Genomic DNA, 25,791 nt, shown 5'->3' with positions numbered 1-25,791 from the left:
ACGACGCAGTTCTGAGAACGGGGCTTAACTGTCAGCTCAGTCTGTCAAATTTGCCTTAATTTTTTAGTGTAGTTTATAATTTATAATTGAAAATTTAAGAAAAATGGCACAAATATCTGATGTGGAACAACCTTATATGAAACAAATTGATTTAACCACTTTAAATCTTCAACAACTTTATACATTGAAGCAACAGCTAGATCAGGTATGTAATATCGCTCTTGTTAACCTAGTTTCAAATTTTAGTCAGATATTTTCCTTATATGGTAAACTTACATAGCTTGTACGGTTTTTACTTGTATTTACAGGAACTCAGTTTATTTGAAGAATCTCTAACATCGTTAAAATTGGCTCAAAACAAATTTCTAACATCAAACGAAACATTACAGAACATAGACTCTGATTCAGAGGGAAAAGATATATTAGTTCCCTTAACTGGATCTGTATCCTTTTACAAAATTTTACTTAAGATATTATGTGAATTTTATTTTGTATGTTTTTCTTAATAATTGAATAGATGTATGTTCCAGGTAAATTGGTAGATACAAATAATGTAATCATTGATATAGGTACAAGATATTATGTAGAGAAAGTAAGGTAGTCTGCAATAATTATTTAATTATATCATTAAGTTGTGCGTTTCTTTAGGATATAGCAGCAGCGAAAGATTACTTTCAAAGAAAAGTCAAATTTGTAACAGAGCAAATGGAAAAAATTCAAGTTTTAGGTCTAAAGAAAAGTAAGATACGCGATACAATTGTGGAAATAGTAGAAATGAAGTTGAGTGAAGAAAACAACAGCACCAGAGCTTAGTGTTCTTACAGTTTTGAATATTTTTTTGGCAGAATTTCTAATCATGTATAGTGGTTAGAAGTTAATTATTAATTTCTTAAAACTTAATTTTATTAATTTCTTTTAATTTTACTAAAATGTGATTTGTTGCAGGTAATAAATTTGTAAAGACAGTTTTAGCTATAAACATTATTATTTATTTTTTAAATACAAGTTACATTTCTTATATTGCACTTTATGTAGGATGTAATATTTGTATTAAAATCATGTTTGCAATAAAAAAATATATACAATTTCAGTCATTTTTTTGTAGTTATATGTACTATTAGAAGTAGAAAATACTAATAATATGATTTAAAGGCGCTATAAAGCTTCATATTTTCAATTTAGTGTTGTCCTACTGCCCTCTGTAGTCTTTGGTATTTTCCTATGGCATCTTGAACCAAGGCAGCTGCCGATGCAATCTTTTCTGGGGTCATCAAAGATCTTACAGTGTCCTTATTCAAGGCCTAGAAAACAATTTTGAAAATGTATTCAAACTTATTCCTATAAAGATTAATTATAGTATTGTTGGTTGCCTATGATGATAAGCTTATTGTACAGGGTGGGTCAAATTCGACGCTTTTAAATGGAAACACCCTTTTCTATAGGAGATAGACAAAAACTAATATCGGTGTCTGGAGCTCAATTTTTGTCAAAAACATGATGATGAAAACCGCATATCGATATCTGTTACCGTTTCGGAGTTACGGGGTGTTTTTCAAAAATATGCATTTTTAACAAATCGCTGTAACTTTTTTGCTATGGAACATTTTGTATTTTTATGAAAACATTTTCAAGGCACCTTTTTACTTAGAATTTAATGGTTTAAGTATATTTTTTTTTAAATTAATAATTTAAGAATTATCAATAAAAAATTTGATTTTTTATATGGGACACCCTGTATATTTTTAATTTATTGAAAAGAATTTAAAATTACCTTTCCAAAAATATAACACACGTGATATTTTGCTCGATTCCTCTTCGAGATATAGATTATATAAAAATTCGCCCGCTTTAAATAATTAGGCTTTGCACCGGCTGTAATGCAAAAAATTCTAGCTGTGAGCATCAATTAAAACGGAAATAATATTTGCTATGAGAGATGCAGAATTTTATAAAAATTTAAAATATATTTAACCAACATCAACACATTTAAACTATATCTAATAACAATAAAAATAAATAGCAAACCAAGACATGAGATTTTGCTACAGGTGTTCGACATATCGACCGTCTTTTGTTATGGACAGACGGGGCAGTTTTTGAACATTTCTCGCGGAATTCATTAACTCAGTCGGGGTGAAAGATACCCTTTCATAACTGCTAAGTATTTCTAATTCTTGTCTAGATTATACGGAAGAATAAGGAACCTTTATTCTTCCGCAAATATATCCATAGGATTAGATCCATGGGCACTATGTCAGGCGGGCTCGACGGCCAACGGCTGGGATCTTGGTTAGCTATTCAATTATTCTTGAAATTTGCTGCAAAAATTTGCTGATAACTTCAGCGTTCAAAGGCGGTGCGTCGTCTTGCTGGAAAAATATGTTTTCGAGTTCCATTAAGGGCATATCATCAATAAGGAGTCCAAAGCCTACTAGTTAAAAGTGGCCAACTTTTGAAAATTCTGTATTTCGAAGGGGACAAAATATCAAGTGTGCTATATTTTTGGAAAGGTAATTTTAAATTCTTTTCAGTTAATTAAAAATATAAGGGGTGTCCCAAATAAAAAATCATTTTTTCTGTTGATAACTCCTAAATTATTAATTTTAAAAAAATTATACTTAAACCATTAAATTCTACGTACAAAGGTGCTTTGGAAATGTTTTCATAGAAATACAAAATTTTCCATAGCAAAAAAGTTACAGCGATTTGCTAAAAATGCACATTTTTGAAAAACACCCCGTAACTCCGAAACGGTAACAGATATTGATGTGCGGTTTTCACCATCATGTTTTTGATGAAAATTGAGCTCCAGACACCGATATAAGTTTTCGTCTATCTCCTATAGAAAACGGTGTTTCCATTTAAAAGCGTCGAATTTGACCCACCCTGTACTCTAGTAAAATCACAGTCTGTTCATTAGACAGCCACTCGACTTAAGATAATTAACATGGAACTCTGCGTACCTACCTAGATATTCGCATATCTTATGTTATACTATAACGACTTATGCCGGGACTCCATTAGGCCACACGCCACGCGACGACACGTTTTCCCTGCACACGTGTTGCAACGTGGGGAAGAGTGTACATATATGAGATGTGGGACAGACGAATCGCCCATCACACGTGTGATAGCGTGGGGTGGCGTGTTGCCTAGTGTGTACTCAATACACGTAATTAAATGGAAAACATAAGCACAGATCTTCATGACGTGGGGTGGCATGGCGTGGCATGTGGCGTAATGGGGTCCCGGCATTATGCTCTGACTGCCTGCATGTGTACAAGGCCTAGAAATAGGCCTAAAAATAGGCCTAGCGGCGTAGCTAATATTCAAAAACTAGCGAAGTCATCTGAAGGGCATTTAATGATTAGACTGTGGTAATTTTAATAGCAGAATTTTATCATTTTATCATATTTTAAGCCACTATAATAAAATATAATAATAGTGGCATATACCGGGTGCGTTTCATAAGTGGCTCACTTCCATAACTTTTTTATTTTTTCAGATAAAAAACGAGATTTGTTATGTTATACTTTATGACATAAATTAGGATTGATTGACGTATTCAATTGCTTTCGGTCACTTCCTGTTTCACCGGAAATCACTACAACTTTTGATTGAACGTATTTGTTTACCTTATTCGATAGAAAATGACACTCTGAATAGAATAACATATCACATGTCAACTTTTGACATATTCGCATATGGTTTATTTCAAATTGTAACGTGCGGTTCATAACGACAATTATTTTACTAGAAAGATCAAATGTTTGGTACAAAATTATTCGTAAAAAAATGCTTTTTCTAAATATGCTAATAAACCACCCTTGTTCCATTTGAAAGCATTGAGATACGATTAAAAATACGATTTTGGCATCTTCTAACCAGCCAGATAAGACACGAAAAACATTAAACCATCAAAATCTATTTTTCTAAGGCTCTTTGATAAAATTAATTATTATTAGTATTTTTAACACAGAAAATTGAAATTTAAAACATTTTTTTTTTAAATGAAAATGTCAAAGATGACATATTACATGTCTATTCAGAGTAAAGTAAAAAAATCTATCGTATAAAGTAAAAAAATACCGAGGGTGTCATCTAAAAATCAAAAGTTGTACTCATTTCCGGTGAAACAGGAAGTGACCGAAAACAATTTTAGGCGTCAATCAATCCTAATTTATGTCATATACTAACATACCAAATCTCGTTTTTTTATCTGAAAAAATAAAAAAGTTTAATTGAATAAGGGTGAGCCACTTTTAAGACGCACCCGGTATAACAATTAATTACCCTTTATTTTTAACCCTTAAATTCTTTTGCAGTTGTTTTGAAACATCTTGAATAAAGGAAGTAGACATATTTAAAAGACTACAAAAAATACCATAAGATAGAGAAAAAAAAAACGGCGTCGGAGATGGCATAGAAATAAATAAGATCGCTATAATTTTACATGTAAAATTCTATCAATAATGTCAACGATCGTCATTTTACAGCCAACCGGACGCCGTTTTTTCGATTATGCGGTAGAATTTTCTTACTTTAAAGTCGTATCCGTTGAACGTTATAGTGCAAATAGGGGTTAAACTACACACGATCGTAGTAAATATACCACCAATCACTAACAAAGCTGCTCCTGCTATAGCAAATAAACCTACTTTAGCGAATAATTTTAATCCAGCCTGTAATGCAGCCTGCAAAGAAATAAAAATTTATTGTAAATGTTTTGAAAATCAAATAAAAGTGTCCAAAAAAGACCAAAATAGAAAATATTACAAATTTCGAAAGAAATGTTACACAATATACACTGATTGGAAAAAGATAAAAATTACCGGTACTTACTTCAAATAAATACTAGGAAAATACACAAGTATATATATTTAAAAAATTGACTTGTATTATATAATTGTATATAATATTATTTTATATTAATAATTGACTGGAATTATATACAGGGTGTTTCAAAACAAATGTGAAAAACTTCAGTGGGTGGTTCCTCGCTAAAAATAAAGGGTAGTTTGCTTTATAAACGTTGGGTCAAAAGTCAACCATTAGGGAGATATCGCGGTACAAAGATGGCGGAAAAATAATGTTTTTATTTTTTATCTTGAAAACTAAAAGAGATAGACTAATGACATTTTACGGAAGGATTACTGTTATGAAAACATACATTCCGGTAATTTTTTCATTTTTTTAAAATCAGTGGAAGAGGTTGAAATAAACTACCCCTATCATTCTTATTAACGAAATTTAAAGAAAAATCTTATTAAACACATGCAAAAAAATTAATTTCGATAGTTTAGTTTGTTAACTTTTTAATCTCTTCTGTTTTTTGGATAAAACTCACCGATTTGAAATTAAAAAATAAAATGTAAAGCATTGCCTGTCAGGACAAAAAACATTTTCACATAAAGAAAAAAGGCTTCGGAATAATTAATTGATCGTAAGATAATAACGTATTGCAGTACTCAGTAGAGTGTAATGTCAGATAAAATAATATTAGAAACATCCTAAAAAGTGACAGCGGTCAACTAGATTTTTTCCTAAAAAAATTACAGCAGCTCACTTGATTCTTTATTTAAAAATGTTTTTTGTCCTGACATGTAATGCTTTACATTTTATTTTTTAATTTCAAATCGGTGAGTTTTATCAAAAAAACACAAGAGATAAAAAAGTTCCTAAATAAACTAAACTATCCAAATTAATTTTGTATGTGTTTGATAAGATTTTTCTTTAAATTTCGTTAACAAGAATGATAGGGGTAGTTTATTTCAACCCCTTCCACTTATTTTAAAAAAGTGAAAAAATTACCAGAAAGTGTATTTTCATAACAGTAATGCTTCCATAAAATTTCATTAGTCTATCTCTTTTCGTTTTCAAGATAAACAATAAAAACATTATTTTTCCGCCATCTTTGTACTACAATATCTCCCTAATGGTTGACTTTTGACCCAATGTTTATAAAGCAAACTAGCTTTTATTTTGAACAAGGAATCAACCCCTGAAGTTTTTCGCATTTGTTTTGAAACACCCTGTATATGTATATCTGATACCAATTAAACTTTTAGTTGCGTAATCGAAGGCATGATTTTTAAATCCATTGTTGCCAACCATTGATATATTCGGCGCCGAATTTAAATTTTTCGCTGGGGATTCAAGTAGTAGTTCTGTTGTAAAAAATGTCAAGTTGCCACATTTATTTATTTATTACCTGACATTGTCATTCATTTTGGCATTTTAATTTTGTATTACGAGTTTTTGGTTTAAATAAATAGTGATACTTTAAACTTAAAAATGTTTACTAGCAGACCTTGCAGTCAAACATTGTTCTTTTTAGAACCTCTTTTAGTGCGAAGCGTATGAGATAGCTTAATAGCCGTAAAAACTCATTGCAACTTTATTAGAATATTTTGAACGGGAAAACAATTGCCCTTTATGTCCCCTAAGTGCTGTTAAGCAGGTGAGTTTTGTTGATGTTAATAATAACTGTTTATATATTTATAATTTATTTCTGTTTCCTAAAATATTTTGATTCAAAGAAAATATGTAAAAGTGGGCAATGCCGTGCCGGTCAAGCTTAATCACGTGACTAAAAGTTTATTTGACATGAACCATATAAATACCTTGGTGGCGGGTTCATTACAGGAAAATATCTGGGTATTTTGCCGCTGAAACAAAAAACTAAACAATAAAAAGTTATTTTTGTAAAATGCCACTGGCCACTGGGTTAGAATTCAAAGCAAACTAGCTTCGTCCAGCTTCTCAGTGGCTTGCTTAGTCTCGTAATCAAAATGGCCTAAGCAACAAAAAACTGTAAATGTTTTCACGAGTGTATATAGGGTGATTCACAGTAAGTGAAATCAAAGATGGTAGGTAGATGGAGCACCTTATGAAAAAAATCCGAAATTTCCTAAAAATCCGGTCAACGGTTCTCTAAACGTTTAACCTACACTACCATCGCCGTGTGAATCACCCTGTAGAGAAAAACTAATCAAATTGTCTAAATCTATTTATGTACATCATTTTGTATTTGTTAATTTCCTGATTCAGCAGTAAAATACCAAAATATTTTTCTATAACAATTATTATAATACAGTTTATATGAAATTTGTAACATTTTAGAAATGAGTGGTTGATAATGGAATATTAATACAGGGTGACCCATCGAAAACGTTCCGCAAGGTATAACTACCAGGGTAATTCTTTTTTTCAGAAACTTCAAAAACACGTCAATTTTGTTTGTGAGCGGGACAACTTTTGCCCCAAAAATGATTGCAAAATCTTCAACACTCTAAGCGGGGGTGTCATCCCCTAATTTTTTTCTAATGGGAAGGGGGGTCAAGTGGTACCGCAGTGAAAAGGGCTTTCTATTCTCTAAACTTTCCGGCTTCGTTTTTGAAAATCGGTCTAGTTATTGAGAAAATATGAAGGATTGAAATTTAAAAAGTTTATTTAAATATTTATCAGAGTAAATGATAAGGATAAATTTCTTTGACCAATTTGCTGTTTTTTCTTATTATTTCTAGATGTTTACGCATTTTTTCACTTGCAACAAGGTTGAACGATCAGGTGCGGTACTTGCTAGATAGCTGTTCTGTGACTTATACGTTGAAGTTCTTCTCAATATCGTTAAATTTTTTAACAATTATTATGGTGTACTCACTTGCAGAAAAAGTGGAAATAATCGAACTTTATTTTAAAAATAATGAATGTGGCAATCGGGTTGCGCAGATATTCAATGAACGCCATCCTGACAACCACCTTTATGGCAAAATTGTTTGCGAGTTAATAGCAAAGTGTCCAAAAGATATTAAAAAAAAACGGAAGTTCCACCCGTACAAAATTCTGTTGGTACAAGAACTCAACGAAGACGATTTTGATCGTCGCTTGCAATTTTGTGAAACTATGAGTGAACGAGTGGCGAATGATAATAATTTTCTATTTAATGTGTGTTTTTTGGATGAATGTACTTTCTTTTTGAACGGTGTAGTTAATCGCAGGGCCGTATCTAGACCAAAATTTCGGGGGGGGTTGCCGGGGGGGGGTACAAAATCGCTTTGGGCTACACTCAAATCTTAATTGAAAATAAAATTTTAAAAAAAGTAACAGGTAAAAATATTAATCTTAAAGGATAAACTGGTCTTTTCCCTGGAAAAACGATTGACTACCTCTTCGATATCGATATTTATTTCTCTATGTCCGCTTAATAGAGCAAGTCCTGTCAATCGCTCTTGACCTGTAGAGTTACGTAGGAAGTCCTTCAATCGTCTTATGCCGCAACCGCACATGCGGCATTTAGCGAACTCCTAGCGCTCGTCAACTACCGAATAGTGATGGTGAACGAATACTAGAACTGATCCCAGAATCTAATCCCTGACGCTCGGATCAGGTACCTGATCCCAAACGAGAAAATGAATCGGCCGAAAACTAGTACGCAACCGTAAACCGCAAAGACCGATCCAGGCTATCGGCACTGATACTGATACTGATACCTGATACCATTGATCCCCGTCGAGATGATACAGACGCACAACTGTACCGACTGTATGTAGTCGGACTCGATACTTGATTCCTGATTCTTTTTTCGCAGCGATTATCATCGGCGGACGGTATCAAAATGAGTTGAATAATAGTAACTGATCCGGGATTAGTATCGGTTGGATCAAAACATTTCATCTTTTTATTAGATTACTTTAAAGGCCAACTGAGTACATTAAATTTTAAGTGGATTTATTTTTTCGACATTCATATGGGAAGAAGATAATAATTAAACTAACTAATCAGACATGTTAAGTAATTCTTAGTACATACAATTCTTGATAATTTATGTAGGTATACTATAGTTTAAAAAAATGTTTTTTTTTGAATACCTAAATAAAACGTTTTCTTTTCCTAAATAAACGATTAGACTCAGAAAATGTTTAATAACTGGTTATTTCTTTAAAAATACTAAGGGCCACTACTATGTATGTTATTAATTTTTTAAAACTGCTTTCTCTATCTTCAAATTCAAATCTGACAAAGATAATAAGAGTTCTGATAGTGAGACGATAATGAATTTTGGAATATGATTTTAAGTTAAGATTTAGTTTTTAATGTTTTTGGTAAAACAGAACATTTAGTTTTTTTAACTTTAACAATTTTAAGGTTTTGAGAGGAATATCTTATTTTATTATTATTTTTAGTAAAGAATAAAATATAATTATAATTTTTATTATTCATATTTGTTTTTTTTTGCAGACCTTTGAAAAAATAACAGTGAAAATTTTTTTTTTAAAAAAAAATTTTTCGAGGTGTTAAAACACTAAGGTATAATCTTTTCATGATAAGGTACTGAGGAAATTGAAACCAGAAAAATTTGTTTATAAGGACTTTTTTATTTATATTTGGGAAACTAAACAAGTATAAAAATAAACTAACAAAAACGTAAGCTAGGAATGCATATTTCGCAGAAAACAACATAGATATATAAAAATCAGAACAAAAGACAACAATAAATAATACTAAACAACATGAAAAACAAGATAGTTAATTCAATATTTAATGAAATCGAGGCTATAGAGTGAATAATAATATTAATTAATTATATATATATATATATATATATATATATATATATATATATATATATATATATATATATATATATATATATATATATATATATATATATATATATATATATATATATATATATATATATATATATATATATATATATATATATATATATATATATATATATATATATATATATATATATATATATATATATATATATATATATATATATATATATATATATATATATATATATATATATATATATGTACTCTAAGGAAAAAACAAAATATAATATATTGTATAAATAGGAATAGATATATTTATAAATATCATTTAATTGGAAAATTGCAGTTTATATGTATTTAGAAATAAAAGTTGACTGAATTTTTTATGTGACATTCGGTTTCTGCGCTCTTGTAATAAATATTCTGCCTTCGAAAATATTCTTTCACAAGGAACTGAACTACCAAGGGTACAACATTTGTGCTTAACAATTTCACTAAGGTAAGGATAGTTGTAGTGGTTATTTTTCCACCAATCGAGAGGGTTACAGTTGCGATCTAAGATATCATCTTCCAAATATCGTTGCATCTCGATGATTGCGCGGCTTGATGCTGATGATGATTTAGGTCTGTTTTTAATCACATTTTTATCAATACAGTCCCAGAGTGTAAAAGTATTGGAACTGGATTCCTTCAAAGAGCTTTCAGAGCTTTTTTGGGGAGGTTGATTTGAATGTTGAAGGTTTTCCACATTATTCCTTTTGTTTATAATTTCTGTAAGCAGACTTATAAACTAATTTTTTAACGTTTTCTACGGCGTCGTCATGCTTAAATGGGTATATTTTAAACCTTGGATCTAAAAATGTTGCAAGAGCTAAGGTATTGCTGTATTCTACATTTCCTAGCCGATTTCGCAAACCATCTTCCAAGCTCTGTATCACAGTTTTGTTGAATTTAGAATGTTCTCAGGTCTTCATTCTCTCACAAATATTTAACAGACCACGTTGTAAAACAATCACAAGTGCAGCAGATATATAATTTTGTCCACTAATATTTTGGTAGCTTCGTCAAAATGTTTTAAAACATCACAGAGTTCTTTTAGTAGAGTCCATTCGTCAGCATCCAAATGTGGCAAACGAGCATCTAACAAACCCAAGTTACGGATCTTAGCGGATCTTGGAGTTCTACAAATCTTAGAATCATATGGAATGTAGAATTCCATCTAGTAATAACATCCTGTATTAACATTTTGGAGGATCAATACCAAATTGCTTCTGAAAGTTTTTTAATTTAGTGTTAGCAACGGTGCTTCTCCGAAAATGTGCTACAATATTTTTTACTTTGTCCAAAACGTCTGTCACTAATTTTAGAGAATCCTGTACGATTAAATTAAGTGTGTGGGCGAAACAACCAAAATATTTCAGACCTAACTCATTAGTTATTGCACTTTTAATATTTCTTGCATTGTCTGATACGACCAAAATAACTTTTTTCTCTAATTGCCAATCTTTTAAAACATCTCTGAATCTAGAAGCTAAATTTAGGGTAGTGTGGTTTTCTTCTAGTAAATCACAACTTAATAATATAGAGGACATTTTAAAATTATTGTCAATGTAATGACCGGTTATTGCCATATGTCCTTCATTTTTACAGATGTCCAACAGTCAGTAGTTAGGCAAATATTAACAACCTTTTTAATTTCTTCTTTTGCCCTTTCGTAACACTTTTCATATTCCAAAGGGATAAGAGTGTTTGAAATAGTTTGCCGAGTTGGTAAGCTATATGATGGATTTAAATGATTAACAAAATTTCTAAATCCGCGATCTTCAACTACACTAAACGGTTGGTAATCGAATATAAAAAGTCCTAACAGTTCATTGTCTATCTTGTGTTTCGCAGTTGTAGAAATTTTTCTTGGGATATACGATGTAAGAGTTTCTTGTTTTCTTTTAAGAATTTGCTGTTTAGAAGGCCCAGCCATAGGTTCAATTACCTCTGTTGCGAAATTCCCATCCGATGATGTTGATTCAGATGCCCCCTGTTCATTGTTGGTTTCATTTCATTTCCCGAATTTAAAACAGTCTCACTTTCAACACTACATTTGCCTTGGACAATTTTTATATTGGGATGTTGTTTAAAAAAATGTTTTTTTAAATTTGAAACAGAGTATTTGTATCCAATTTTCGTTTTACACACATCACATTGGGCAGTTTTTTTTTCGTCGCGTATCGAAAAATAAAGCCATATTGGACTTCGTTTCGACATTTTAGCTATTCACGTTCGTATACTTCTTCAAAAACAGAAACAAAAAAAACAAGTAACAAGATGAACGCACTAGAAAACGTATTTCGAATTTAAGAACTGACAGTATAATAGGTGTCGGAGATATATTTTGTTTTTATAAGTGAGGTAGCATCCCCCTCAAGCAAAAAAAAATGTTTGGAGTGCAAACAAAAACTAATTATATTCGCAGCACAGTGGTTTGATACTATGTGTAAAGTTTAAGGGCTATTCTATTATAATATTATACTTTTGCATAAAATATAACAAATTAATAAAAATTAACAATATTTATTTATTAAAAAAAATTATTTAAATAAATAAATACAATTAGAATAATTAGATTGTGAATAATAATAATTAGATTGTAAATGAAAATGAAAACATTTTTAACGTCGTAATTTTTTTACGACGTTAAAAAACGGTTTAACGTAACGAAATTAGTTAAAAATCAACAAATGAAAAAAAAAAAAAATTAAAATTGACAGTATTTTTTTTTTTTTTCGGCAACCTATTTTATATAAAAGTTCGAGAAATCAACGCTCATACGAATGCTTTTATTTTAAAATTGGCTGCGAAGAAAAATTTAAAACTTATTTAATTCATCTTAGTATGCCTATATAGAAATTAAAAAAATAATATTTGTTACTTTTGACAATAAATTTCAATACAAATATTTTCACGAAATTCAAATGCTATCAGTAGCAGTCATATTATATACCCTCAGGGGGGCATATCGTCTAGCGCCAGGGGCAGATACAGGAATTTATTTTAGGGGGGCCAAATAAAAAGTACTGTAGAATATGCTTTTTAGAACACCATTTTTAACCCAAAAGCCTAATATTTAACCCAATTTAGAGATTTTAGGGGGCCTTGGCCCCATGGGCCCTCTGTATACGCCACTGTCTAGCGCCGACTTAAAAACTGAAGAAAAAAAGAAAATATATATATATATATATATATATATATATATATATATATATATATATATATATATATATATATATATATATATATATATATCATATATATATATACATCACATCACCAGCGTTCGGTAGTACCGAACGCTCGTGATCGGACTTCGCCTTTCCATCCACACATGCGCGCTCTGATAGCAACAACATAGAAATAAGCGCTCGTTCTCGTAGCCGATCGAGTCGCCGAACTCCGACTTCCTCATCCACACACATAGGAAGTCGGCGAAGCCCCGATCGGAGATCGCCGAATACCGCATGCGCGGTTGCGGCATTAGGGTTGAAAAAGACCTTTCTGGTGTAGCTGTTGACGCTGGTAGAGTTGCTAGGATCATTAATAAAATGTATATATTTGGAAATATACACTGGTTACAGTCCGATTATCGTTTCGATGACGTTTTTAGGTCGGTCGACTGCAGGTAGCTGCTTCCATTTTGCCGTCACAAGTCTAGTTGTGCCGCTAAAGTGTCATAGCCCAAGTTCTTTGTCTAATAGCAGAACAATAACAAACGTTAATCACGTTAATGACCAGCAAAATTCACAACATTCAAAATCTTGTCCTTGTCTTTTGCTGTTTTAAACACTTGAATGTTGAAAGTCGAAAATCGAAAATAACATTTGCTTTCAAAGTGGAAAACTGAGGTTAGGGTGTATAATGTATATTCATCAATGACTAAAAAATACAAGGACAAATAGCACCCGAGACCAAACTGTGACCATTCTTCCAAACAGTGCCGTGGCACATATTTTACTTAACATTGCCGCTTGAAGGGATATTTATATTTTTGATATTATATGTTTTCACTACGCCTATGGTGTATCGGGTGGTATCATACTAATTAATTACGAAAAAAACGTATTAAAATGTTAACAAAAGGTACATAACTAGTATCGACGTATAGTACATATCAAGTACATATAATAGAAAAATAATTATCGAATTCAATAAAAAAAAGCTAAAAAGGTGTAGGGGACTGTTTATTTCCCTATAAAACGTAACTTCTGGCTCTTTCTTATCATTGCGCCTTTTACACTTGAAAGCTGAACAAATTACCATTGTAATAAAGTTTATACAAAGTTCACTACACACAACCAACTATTAAAAATCGCTAAAATTGTCGCTGATGACCAGCTGATGATTCATTCGTTATGTCTAAAAAGTTGGCGTCTAAGGTCACAAATTCTGCTGCAGCCCGTATATGGGCGTTCATGTCCTTGTATTCTTTAGTCATTGATATTCATCCATCTTCTTCTTCTTTTTTGTTTCGTTCTTACTTACTTAATAATCATTACTTTTTAAAAATTTTCGGCCATAATTTCGGGGGGGGGGGGTTTGAACCCCCAAAACACCCCCCCAGATACGGCCCTGGTTAATCGGCACAACTGGTCGGTACTGGGCTGAAGACAACCCCAGGGTTTTTCACGAGGTGCACACACAAAACCCTCATAAATTGAACGGTTGGACTGGTATTTTTGGAAATTCTATTGTGAGTAAGTTTAACGATATTGAGAAGAACTTCAACGCACAAGTCACAGAACAGCTATCTAGCAACTATACCGCACCTCATCGTTCAATCTTGTGGCAAGTGAAAAATGTGTAAACATCTAGAAATAATAAGAAAAAACCTCAAATTGGTCGAAAGAATTTATCCTTATTCTTTACTCTGATAAATGTTTCAATAACTTTTCAAATTTCAATCCTTCATATTTTCTCAATGATTCGACGGATTTTTGAAAAACGAGGCAGGGAAATATAAAGAATAGAAAGGTCTTTTCATTGCGGTGCCACACGAAAGGGGGTCATTTCCCATTTGAAAAATGTTGGGGGATGATACCCCCGCTTAGAGGATTGAAGATTTCGCAATCATTTTTGGGGCAAAAGTTGTCCCCCCCACAAACAATTTTTGGATTTAAAAAAAAAGAATACCCTGGCCGTTATGCCTTGCGGAACGTTTTCGATGGGCCACCCTGTATTATTTACGTTTAATTACCTTAGTAAGAAGAACGGAAGTTTCGTCTGTTATTAAAACGTCACGAAGTTCCAAAATCAGATTAAAAACTTTAATTAATTTTAATACGAAATATCTTATGAGAAAATACAGAAAGAGATTACGGATAATTTCAAATCCCATCTAAAAAATGCAACGATTAAAAAAATCAACAGCATTCAATAATGGCTGTACTTAAACTGCCGTTAAACGGTAGCTTACTAAAATACCGTTAATAGGTATGACGTCGTTGATATGACGCACTTGACGGCTTTATGAAATATAGGAATTCTATAAGGACTAACCAACGCTATCCACCCCACCAAATAACCAACTTAACCAACGCAACTAACCTCGACACTGATAAAAAAATTTAAAAGACAAATATAAATTAGGAAAAACCAACAAACCCCACCAAATAACTAACTAACCAATGAATTAACACCCTCCAAATAACCACGCTAACCAACCCGCCAAATAACTAAACCAATCCAACCAAAAAGAGTGAAACCAATGCAATAAGATCACGCTATAAGCAAAAAAAAATATAAAAAAGTCTTGGTCAGCGTGAGATTTGAACCCCGGACCATTCGCTCACGAACCAAGTTCAAGTTTCAAAGCATTTATTGAGAATGTCTCCTTAAATACAATAAAAAGGTGCTATATACAATATATACAATAAATAAAATAACATGATAAGATGGTATGTTGTTCTTCTGACGAAGCACTCAACCACCTAAGCGAACCCTGTGAACAGGGGGGCCGGTGTTTGCCCTAGGTAGCTCTTTTATTGACCGGGCGAGGACTGCATGTTCCGCTTTTGCTCACACATGCATTGGGAGTATAGAGGCAATGCCGACGTGTTTTACTTTAATAAATATGTTGGTTACTTAAATCAGATCCGTAGAATCGGAGGAAAAAACTCTTAAAAAACCTTCGTAATTCGCTCACGAACCGATAGCCTCAGCCACGGAGCCACAGGTGCTCTTGCAATATGCTTATGGCTAGGCATTACTTTCCGCCGACATGAACGACGTCACAGTATCTACTGTGGTATCTATTAAAGGCATTTTAGTAGGCTACCGTTTAACGGCTGTTTAAGTACATCGTTCAATAATTCTGCCAAATATGTATATACAGGGTGGCGCCTCTCATACGCCGCGGAAGCTCCAAGGAGAACGGTAGTTTATATCGAAATGAAATTTTAGCTATATAATATATATAGTTATACAGGGTGTCCCCAAAAAAAGTTACACATCAAAGTTGTGTTTTTTCTAATGGAACACCCTATATATTAATTGATTTTCGGATTCTAGGAAAAAAATAAAGGTGAGTTTTATTAACCTAGTTTTATACCTAAATCTAAGGATTTTGGCATATTTCACATTTTGTGATAATGAAGAGTAAATTTTAAATTTCGATAACAGCTACCTAAATTATTTTAGTTGACCTTGTATAGCCTGATATTTAATTACAGTAACCATTGTACGTTAAACCAAATTAAAATTTGACCCGAAAATGTATACAGGGTGAGACAAAATTAATATGGAACATTAGTCACTGTTAAAAGCAAGTTACTCCTTTATTTCACATGGAACACTCAGTATATTTTTTCGGTGTTCAATGGGGTATTTATATATCTTCAAAATATTATTAAGGTTGCCTACCCTTCAGACAAAGATTTTCCTAGATATTTTAATTTTTATGATTTTGCGTCAGTAGATCTTTATTATTTGAAAAAATCTAGGTGGCTGTGAAATACCTTTTGTTCATTTAACAAAAATTAAAGATTGTGTAGTACAATACTCAACAGTAATAAAAAGTTACACGTAGGGACTTTGTTTTCTTAAAAATGAAAATTAATTTAAAAAACACATGTTTTGAATAAAACGTTTACATGAATTTTTCTATCAATAAATTTCATAGACTTGGTTATCAAACCGTGTTCCTGTAGATTACTTAAATACCTACAAATTTTCTAAAAAAATAAAAATTAACACATTTTTTGAACACAACAAAATAATATTAACTAAACAAAACTAGAAAACGTCATTTTTACTGCATCACAAGCAAATAAAAATTAATACTTAGCCAAGAGTCATAATTCAGGATTTCTCTGGAGGTGCTCAGCAGCACCTGGGGGGGGGGCACCCCCGGGCTCTCCTGTAGTTACGCCAATGGTTCTACCTCGAAAAGCAGCTAGAGTAAACGCCACGAATGTTTGGGAGTGATTCATCGCTTGATGAAGTTAGAATCGACACGCGCGCTATCATTTTTACATTAAAAACGTAAATTTTTACCGCAGACGTAGGTTTTAAAGGCCCGGTCTAATCATCTGCCTGCGCTCCTCCTACTTATTCTAAAATGTTAGCGTGATTGACAAAGACGATACTATATCGCGTTTCTTTGATTGATTCGTTTTTGTGCGTCAGTCCATTGGTGTGCTTGCAGTGCGACCAATGGGGTATTCCATTTTATATTTATAACCAAATATATGTTTTGACAAGACTTTGACAGTTAAAACAACAAATTACAACAGATTATATATTGATTATTATATGACTTGAAAGACCACGGCACTGGAATTAAGTTTTATGTGACCTTGAACAGATTAGTTCACATGGTAGTGACCGATGAATCACTCCCAAACATTCGTGGCGTTTACTATACAATAATTTCTCTCATGTTGTCGACAATAGTTGGTTGAGTTTTTTAAACACTGTCTTTAACATATTCCCATAAAAAATAGATAAAATCAGGAGCATTTAAGTATTCTATTAATTGAAATTGCAACTAATAGAATCATATCAATTCTTTCTGATGTAGGATAAGTTTGCATTTTCGGCAAATTTCTGAGAAATTTTTTTGTTTTCACTGACACAAAATGATAACTAGTGTTAAAGTTGGACTAATTAGACAGCTATGTTGAAGTAACGTCAGACATATCACAGCCACCTAAATTTTATCAAATAATAAAGATCTACTCAAATCAAATCATGTAAATAAAAATATCTAGGAAAATCTTCGTTTAAGGGGTAGGCAACCTTAATAGTAATTTGAAGAGACATGAATTTTCCATTGAATATCGGAATAATATACTGGGTGTTCCATTTAAAATAAAAGAGTAACATGCTTTTAAAGGTGACCAATGTTCAATATTTATTCTCATCTCACCGTGTATAACTTTTTGGATCAAGTTTTAATTTTATTGTAATTTAAAAATTTTTCTTTATTTCTAGAAAATGTTAAATATGTCAAAAAACTTACAGTTAATAACTTACAGTCATAAAGTTCTCTTATAAAACTCAATTTTATTTTTCTCCCAGAATCCGAAAATCAATTAATATATAGGGTGTTCCATTAAAAAAAATACAGCTTTATTATGTAACTTTTTTGGGGACACCCTATAGAAATAGAACTCTTTATATTTTTAAAAAGTGCTCTGAACTAACCTACATATGCTTCGAAAATTTCATTTCTTTATAAGCTCCCGTTCTCCTTGGAGCCTCCACGGCGTATGAGAGGCGCCACCCTGTACAGGGTGGTCCGAATTGAATTCGTGAAGCTTTGACAACATAGTCGGCAGATAAAAATGAGTAGAAAAGTTCGTATAAATATATGCCCTACAATGCTGAGTTCGGAGATATAGGGTACATAGAAGTTTGATTTTTATTTACGATTTTTTCCAACTTGCCAACTGAAATGACGTCAATATTTGGATGAAAATTGTGTGTCTGGGAGTTTTTTGACATGAGTAATTTGATTTTGATATCAATATGACTTACTTACTTGTAGAGGGCCTCACCTACATATTTTTTAATTGGTTTGAAGAGTAATAAGTTTTCGTCCGTACCTGTATAAAACTACTGAGTAAAAAAATATACATTTACGACTTTTTTTACGTAAAAAAGGTCTCTTGGTAAAAATCGCTACGAGTAAAGGTACATTCAGGCTGAGAGCGTCGAGCGTCGCGTCGCGTTTGCGTCGCGTCCGCGTGTCGAAATGGAATCAATTCACTTTACTTAAATTAGACCGTTCAGGCAGACAGCGTCGCTTTTGGCATTGCGCTAGCGTCCGCTGAGCGTCGGGGTTCGAGTTTAATGGGGCGGACGCGACGCTAACGCGACGCGACGCTCGACGCTCTCGGCCTGAATGTACCTTAATGCTCTCGAGATTTTTGGAATCAAAATTATCAATACTTGTCATCATTGACTTAAATTAAACATGATGTTGACTATTATAAATAGTTATTAGACTGAAATCACAAATTTCAAATGTTTTAGTGCGAAAAGTTCAACAGAAATTGTTTTATCATCATTTTTTCGCAGAAAAATTTATGATTAGTTTAAAAAAATAATAATTTACCAAATTTATTATTTCAGTCATATCTACTTAACGTAGGTATTTATTTTTTGTCAATAATGACATGTTATTGACTATTTCTAATCTAGATATCTTGAGAACGGTTGCTCGCAGCGATTTTTACCAAGAGACATTTTTTACGTAAGTGGCCACGGAAATGCATATTTTTTCACTCAGTAATTTTATACAAGTACGGCCGAAAAGTTATTACTCTCCAAAACAGTTAAAACATATGCAGGAGGCGCCCCCTGCAAATAGGAGTCATACTGGCATCAAAATCAAATTTCTCTTGTCAAAAAAACACACATTAATTTTCATCCAATAAACGGCCTTAGTTCAGAAATAAAAAGTGAAAATAAAATTTCTACACCCTGTATCTCATAAACTAAGAATTTTACGATATAAATTTATACGAACATGTTTACCTATTTTTATCCGCAGAATATGCTGCCGAAGTTTCCCGAATACAATTCAGACCACCCTGTATATCACCGTACTTAATTACTATACTATAGTCTATACGGAAGTATAGATGTATCTATTATTTATGTATCTATTTATTTTAACCTGTATGGTCTATACAGAGAAGACCAGGCTACTAGTAACATAGTAAGTTGCAGGACGAATTTACGTTTACCCGTTTTGCGTTCGTACTCGAGAGTCACTGCCGGCTAGTCGGCTGGTCAGGCAGTACGCAGTTGCAGTTGTGCTTGGACGGATCGGTCGTGACAGACTAGGAATATGACGCGAGGAGTGCCGTGTATTTATTATTTTCATTTTAAGTGTTTACCGTGACTTAAGGTAACATTTAAAATAAAAATACTTAAATATTTATTATTTGAGTGTGATTACAAGCCAAAACTAAAAATAAATAAATTCTCTAAACCCCAAAAAAAACTATAATATTACTCTAAATAAAAAAAAAGTTATAACAAGTGTTCAAAAAGACCACCTTCTTATGCTAGACAGAAGCCTATGCGGTCCTAAAATCCCCGTCTGACATTGGCTAACATATTAGGGCTAATAGTTTGGAAAGCCTCTCGTAGTTTTACTTGAAGCTCATCCAGATTATTAGCCCTATTATACACTTTGGATTTTACATAACCCCACAAAAAGAAATCATTGGGAGAAAGATCTGGTGATCTAGCGGGCCACAAAGTAGTTCCATGTCCACTAATTAAACGGTTGGGAAAAGTATTGTTCAAAAAAATATCCTTGAACAATACGGGCATTGTGCAGGGCCACCACCTGAGCAATATGATTACTTGAAAACGTGGGATTTTGATCCGCGGTAGCACAAACGAACACTTGCCTTAACTCCTCTTCTTCATTAATCAACACATCAGGCTTTTTGTGTTTTTGTGGGGACACGCACCCATGTGTTTCAAAATTATTAATAACTCTTGATATAGTAGATAAAGATGGAATTGGTCTGTTTACAAAAGTTTGTGAAAAAATTGTTTGTATATCCCGATAAGACCTATTTTGGAAATACCATTTTACAATTTGAATTTTCTCACGAACTTCATAAACATCATTATTTTACTTAAAAAATAAATTTTACACGATAACTGTCGCGAGAATCTACGTATTCGTTTTGGCTATTAAAACATGAATAAATACAAATTCTGAAACATTCTTATCACATATCGACCTATTTTTATTTTACAGCATTTTTTCGCCTGCTTTTTATCCGGCGGACGGGTATACACTAATTCGTCCGGTTCTGCCTATGTTACTACTACGGTGGTCCGGTCTGTATAGATGATCCTTATACAGGTACTGACTCAAAAAGATGTATATCGGGTTTTGAATTTGAGATTTTCATTCGGATTTATCTGTAAACTATACGGACAATAGTTGGTTTGTTAATTTGAAAAATAATTTTATGAATATACAAGGTGATTTAAATATATATTTAAAGTAAAGTTTTCACTAATCACTATCCTAGAAAGTTTAGATACCCTGTATAATAAATAAAATAGCTTACCTGTGCTACAGGTAGTACCGAAGATAAATACGTGCCGCTATTTTGAACCTGCTGATTGGTCTCCATTACCGAATTAGGGTTGATACCTGGGTAAAAGTACCCTCCGGTATAAATAGGATAAACCGGCTGGGGCATGTACCCTTGTACAGGGTGTTGGGTGTTTTGGGTGGCCAGTGAGTTTTGCAGGGAGTTTTCCGGCACATCTACTTCTTTCTTTTCAACGTTGCTGTTGTCATTTTTAAACGGATCCGTTGGTGGGGTACTTGACAGTATTTCTAGCGTTTCAGCGTTAAATTCTCTAATGAGGAATGTGATGATTAACGTGAGGTAAAGTACGAGATTCTCCATGCTGAAATTAATGAATATTGTGTAGTTTTAATGATGTAAATAGTTCGGTAAATAGTTAAAATAATATTATGCATTCTGATCCCAGATATTTGGAAACTGTCCGGGACAAAAATGTATTTCATATGTTCCTCAGAAATTTTTATTATGTATACAGGGTGGCCCAGAGACCCGGAAAAGTTGCAATCCAGTTTTCTATTTGAAATTTTCACTATAACCTATTTTACACAGTATGCAAGCAAGTGTATAGCTCACATATAAAAATATATTTTTATACACTCAAATGCAAAAAAAAACGCAACGGAGAAATTTTTGGTTAAATTTAAAGTGTCATATTTTTGTTATTTTTAGCTCTATTTTCATGAATTTTTTAGCAAGCTGTATATAATTATATCAACTTTAATTCGTAAAGTCAGTTTTTTATAAACTTTTGTATTTGATAAATTATACAGGGTTAAACGAGAGGTTGTTTTTTACCTTAACTTTAAAACACCCTGTGCAAAAATTTCGTGTGTAAATTTTCCTAAAATATAATTTTACGGTCAGAACCATGCCTCCTGAGCGTTTTGTTTTTTGGAACATGCCTTGGTTAATTTTTAAGAGTGAAATGAACTTGCCACCAACAATTTGCAATTTTTTCAATTATCTTTTTGAAGTTATTTTTCACTATGACAAGGTGGCTTTGGTGATTATTGTGAACTATATACTACTATATGAACTGCCCATCATGTTCGACGTTTGGGAAATACGTGGCAGGAGATTTAGAGGTCGCGAAGCAGTGCCAACTTCATTAAATAAACTTCGCTTGGTCCTTAAAGAAGAATGGGAAAACATATCGCAATACGATATATGCAGCCTCAATGAAAGTATGAACAACTCTATGGTATGAATGGACGTATACAGACAGTTGTACTGTTTGACCAGCGGATCTGAAGCTACGGAAGGAATGCGAGAAAAAAAAATCGACATTGCCACGTTTATCTATAAAATTGCAAAATTGCCAGACATGAACTATAAATTTAATATATTTTTATTATATATAATGTGTTTAGCATATATTCTGACGTATATTACTAAGGAATTTTAACGTAGGTTGTTTACAACTGCGTTCCCCTGCCGATACCCGTAGCTACAGATCCGTTGGTCACACTATAGCAGCTAACGGAGAGGGGCAATACAAAGTACTATGGTATTTTTACAATTTTTTTCTGTTTATATAATTGAGTATTGATTCACTAGATGTTTGTTGAGTATATAGATACACTAGATTGGCCAAACAATGGTAGAATCGGTCTTATGCTATGGGAGTGAGATATGGGCCCTAAGAGAAGAAGATAAACGGAGAATATTGGCTGTAGAGATGGATTACTTACGTAGAAGCGCTAGAGTGTCCAGATTACAAAGAGTGAGAAACGAGGAAATCAGAAACAGAACATCGGCACAAGAAACAGTAATTCAACGAATAGAGAAAAGAGGTTTGAGATGGTTTGGTCATCTAATGAGGATGGAGGACACAAGATGGCCAAAACGTGTATTCAAATGGTCACCCACTGGAAGAAACAAAAGGGGACGCCCGCGTCGATCCTGGAACGATGGTATACGACAGGCGATGAGAGATCGGAATATCGAAGAAGATCTCGTGTACGACAGAGATGGCTGGCGATTGAGACTGGGAAGGCAACATTTAGTTGTATAATCTGTATAGTACAGTAACTGTATTTTTATAGATTAATCCCAAATATATATATACAGGTGTCTCAGATTTTAATCGGGAAATTTTAATAGACTATAGAACTTGCAAAATAAAACAAAAGTTCATATCAACTTGTAAGATTTAAAGCTTCCTTTTCGAGATACAGGGTGTTAAAATTACTTAAAAAAGAAAAAATATTAAGATATTTGAAAAACTATTTAATCGATTTTGATATAACTTGACCCGTTTATAATACTTACTATGGGACTTAATTTGATGTAATTAGATTTAAGCCTTTTTAAGTTTAATGGCCAGGGGCGGCGGTGGGGCATCACTGTTAAATTATTTTAAAAAAATAGGCAAGCCACTGCTTTTTAGAAGTTTAATATTATTTTGGATTTAGTAATTAAAAATATTATTTTCTTGTCTCCTGACTTTTTTTGCCTATCTTGCTTACTTCTTGCGAAAAAAGTTAAATACATTTATTCACTCCACCCTCGACAATAAATTAAATAATAATGGTTAGTTACAACAATTACAATAATTGTTCGAATTGTAATAATAACCACTAACATCAACGCATTTTCTGCAACGACCAACTACGGAATGTACTGCGCTTGAAATCTGGACCGGATTTTCATCATTGATTGCGTTTTGGATTCTAAAATTTATTTTTCGAAACTAAAGTTCCAAAAAAAGTCGTAATATATCTACAAATTCATTTACCCACTAGTAGATATAAAAAGCATTTTTGGTAAACTCTGTCTCAAATAGTTTCTGAAAAATAAAATTAATTTTCTTAAAAAGGTCCGAATAAATTTATATCTCCGAAACTAAAGTTCCAAGAAAAGTCGTAATATATCTACAAATTCATTTACCCACTAGTGTTAACTGCTGTTTCATACACCTTTGCTTTTATTATCCCCCACAAATAAAAATCCAAAGGGGTAAGGTCTGGGGACCTAGGTAGCCAAGCGACTGGCCCTAAACGACCAATCCAGCGCTCGTGGTTATCAATTCGAACAATTGTTGTAATTGTTGTAACTAACCATTATTATTTAATTTATTGTCCAGGGTGGAGTGAATAAATGAATTTAATTTTTTTCGCAAGAAGTAAGCAAGATAGACAAAAAAGTCAGGAGACAAAAAAACAATATTTTTAATTACTAAATCCAAAAATAATATGAAACTTTTAAAAAAGCAGTGGCGTGCCTATTTTTTCCTTTAAAATAATTTAACAGTGTTGCACCACCGCCGCCCCTGGCCATTAATCTCGAAAAGGTAGCTTTAAATTTTACAAGTTGATATGAACTTTTTGTTTTATTTTTGCAAGTTCTATCGTCTATTAAATTTTCCCGATTAAAATCTGAGACACCCTGTATATACACTAGACGTATTCTTTAATATCGTTAATTCTGTTATCGTTATAAATGTTTATTAAAACCACGACTGTATCGTTAGCCATTAACGTTTTTTTTTTAAATTTAGTATAGAGTATCCAATGTAGCGTAATGTGACGTTACGACATGGTCATCAAAACCATCTCATCATATAAAAAAAATTACATCAAAAAGTAATGACAATTGAAAAAATTGCAAATTGATTGTGATCAGTTCATTTCGCTTTTAAAAATTAACCAAAACTTGTATTGACTTGAATTAAAAAACAAAATGCTCAGGAGTCATGGTTCTGACCGTAAAATTATATTTTAGGAAAATTTTTACACGAAATTATTGCACAGGGTGTTTTAAAGTTAGCATAAAAAACAACCCCTTTGATTAGCCCGGTATAATATGCCAAATACTAAAGTTTATAAAAGACTTAGTTTACGAATTAAAGTTGATATTATAATTATATAGAGTTTTCTAAAAAATTCATGAAAATAGGGCTAATAATAACAAAAATGTAACAGTTTAAATTTGAGCAAAATTTTCTTCGTTGCGTTTTTTTTTGCATCATGATTGGAATGAAATTTGGAGAGTAAAAGTTACTATGAATATACAAAAAAATAATGGTATTTAAGATAATTACAAAAGGCCTATTCTTTAAATTTTTAAGAGTAACTTTAAAACTATGCATTTCCGCACCCATGTTTGTAGGAACTTTTTTTTATATTTTAAGTTCAAATTAAATAAGTCAAGTTAAATAACTCAGTTATTTTAAATTTATTTTAAAAATGGCAAATAGAAAATATTTATGTTTCATTTGTCTTATTCTATTATCCCTTAAAATACCTACACTTATTTAAGAGACACCCGGTACAGAATAATTGATGGCTCTTCTAATTTAATTTAAAAAAAAATAAGATAAATAATACTAGTTAGAGAATATGTGATTTTTTGAATAATTTAAATGATGCTGTTAAAAATATTTCTACAAAATACTTAATTAAATATCTTACCTTTTAGTTTTGCTTGTGGCTAGTACTCAAAGACACCCGAAGAACAACTGAAACTGACCATCCGCAAAATACCCCACGAAATATTTTGCCGAAATAATCTTTACAATTCTCGAAATCACTTAACTTTACAACTTAGTAACTTCCTGGGTACGTCCCTTTCCCTGATAAAATGTTTTATCATACTACCTG

General features: G+C 32.3%; 3 protein-coding genes across 4 annotated transcripts; 2 read left to right on the top strand and 1 right to left on the bottom strand.

Moving 5' to 3' along the window:
• LOC115879336 (prefoldin subunit 5) lies at nucleotides 1–1,085 on the top strand. The gene is made up of 4 exons (XM_030896111.1): nucleotides 1–205; nucleotides 309–443; nucleotides 518–592; nucleotides 649–1,085. The coding sequence occupies exons 1-4, from the start codon at nucleotides 104–106 to the stop codon at nucleotides 811–813; spliced, it is 477 nt and encodes a 158-aa protein (XP_030751971.1). The 5' UTR covers nucleotides 1–103; the 3' UTR covers nucleotides 814–1,085.
• A 75-nt stretch (nucleotides 1,086–1,160) lies between these two features.
• On the bottom strand, nucleotides 1,161–25,791 carry LOC115879335. Of its 2 annotated transcripts, XM_030896108.1 has the most exons (5): nucleotides 25,603–25,791; nucleotides 21,164–21,512; nucleotides 14,815–14,955; nucleotides 4,542–4,694; nucleotides 1,161–1,301 (listed from the first exon to the last, which is right to left on the bottom strand). In XM_030896108.1, the coding sequence occupies exons 2-5, from the start codon at nucleotides 21,509–21,511 to the stop codon at nucleotides 1,179–1,181; spliced, it is 765 nt and encodes a 254-aa protein (XP_030751968.1). In that variant the 5' UTR covers nucleotide 21,512; nucleotides 25,603–25,791; the 3' UTR covers nucleotides 1,161–1,178. The 2 variants fall into 2 exon arrangements, with proteins under 2 accessions (XP_030751968.1, XP_030751970.1); XM_030896110.1 differs by lacking the exon at nucleotides 14,815–14,955.
• On the top strand, nucleotides 22,788–23,204 carry LOC115879189. Its single transcript, XM_030895881.1, has one exon. The coding sequence runs from the start codon at nucleotides 22,788–22,790 to the stop codon at nucleotides 23,202–23,204; it is 417 nt and encodes a 138-aa protein (XP_030751741.1).

The sequence above is a fragment of the Sitophilus oryzae genome, unplaced genomic scaffold (assembly GCF_002938485.1).
Source record: "Sitophilus oryzae breed Bouriz unplaced genomic scaffold, Soryzae_2.0 scaffold_1576_pilon_pilon, whole genome shotgun sequence".
NCBI lineage: Eukaryota > Metazoa > Arthropoda > Insecta > Coleoptera > Curculionidae > Sitophilus > Sitophilus oryzae.
The sequence above is the reverse complement of the archived record's forward strand: the minus strand, read 5'-3'. Positions and strand labels throughout refer to the sequence as shown.

What these genes read in the sequence shown, in the direction of transcription:
- LOC115879336 (XM_030896111.1), top strand. Translation starts at nt 104, where the DNA reads ATGGCACAAATATCTGATGTGGAACAACCTTATATGAAACAAATTGAT. An exon ending in TGAAGCAACAGCTAGATCAG is followed by an intron (nt 206 to 308) that starts GTATGTAATATC and finishes TTGTATTTACAG; the next exon opens with GAACTCAGTTTATTTGAAGA. An exon ending in CAAGATATTATGTAGAGAAA is followed by an intron (nt 593 to 648) that starts GTAAGGTAGTCT and finishes GCGTTTCTTTAG; the next exon opens with GATATAGCAGCAGCGAAAGA.
- LOC115879335 (XM_030896108.1), bottom strand. Translation starts at nt 21,511, where the DNA reads ATGGAGAATCTCGTACTTTACCTCACGTTAATCATCACATTCCTCATT. An exon ending in CTTCCGTTCTTCTTACTAAG is followed by an intron (nt 4,695 to 14,814) that starts GTAATTAAACGT and finishes ATTTCTTTGCAG; the next exon opens with GCTGCATTACAGGCTGGATT. An exon ending in TCAACGGATACGACTTTAAA is followed by an intron (nt 1,302 to 4,541) that starts GTAAGAAAATTC and finishes ATTGTTTTCTAG; the next exon opens with GCCTTGAATAAGGACACTGT.
- LOC115879189 (XM_030895881.1), top strand. Translation starts at nt 22,788, where the DNA reads ATGGTAGAATCGGTCTTATGCTATGGGAGTGAGATATGGGCCCTAAGA.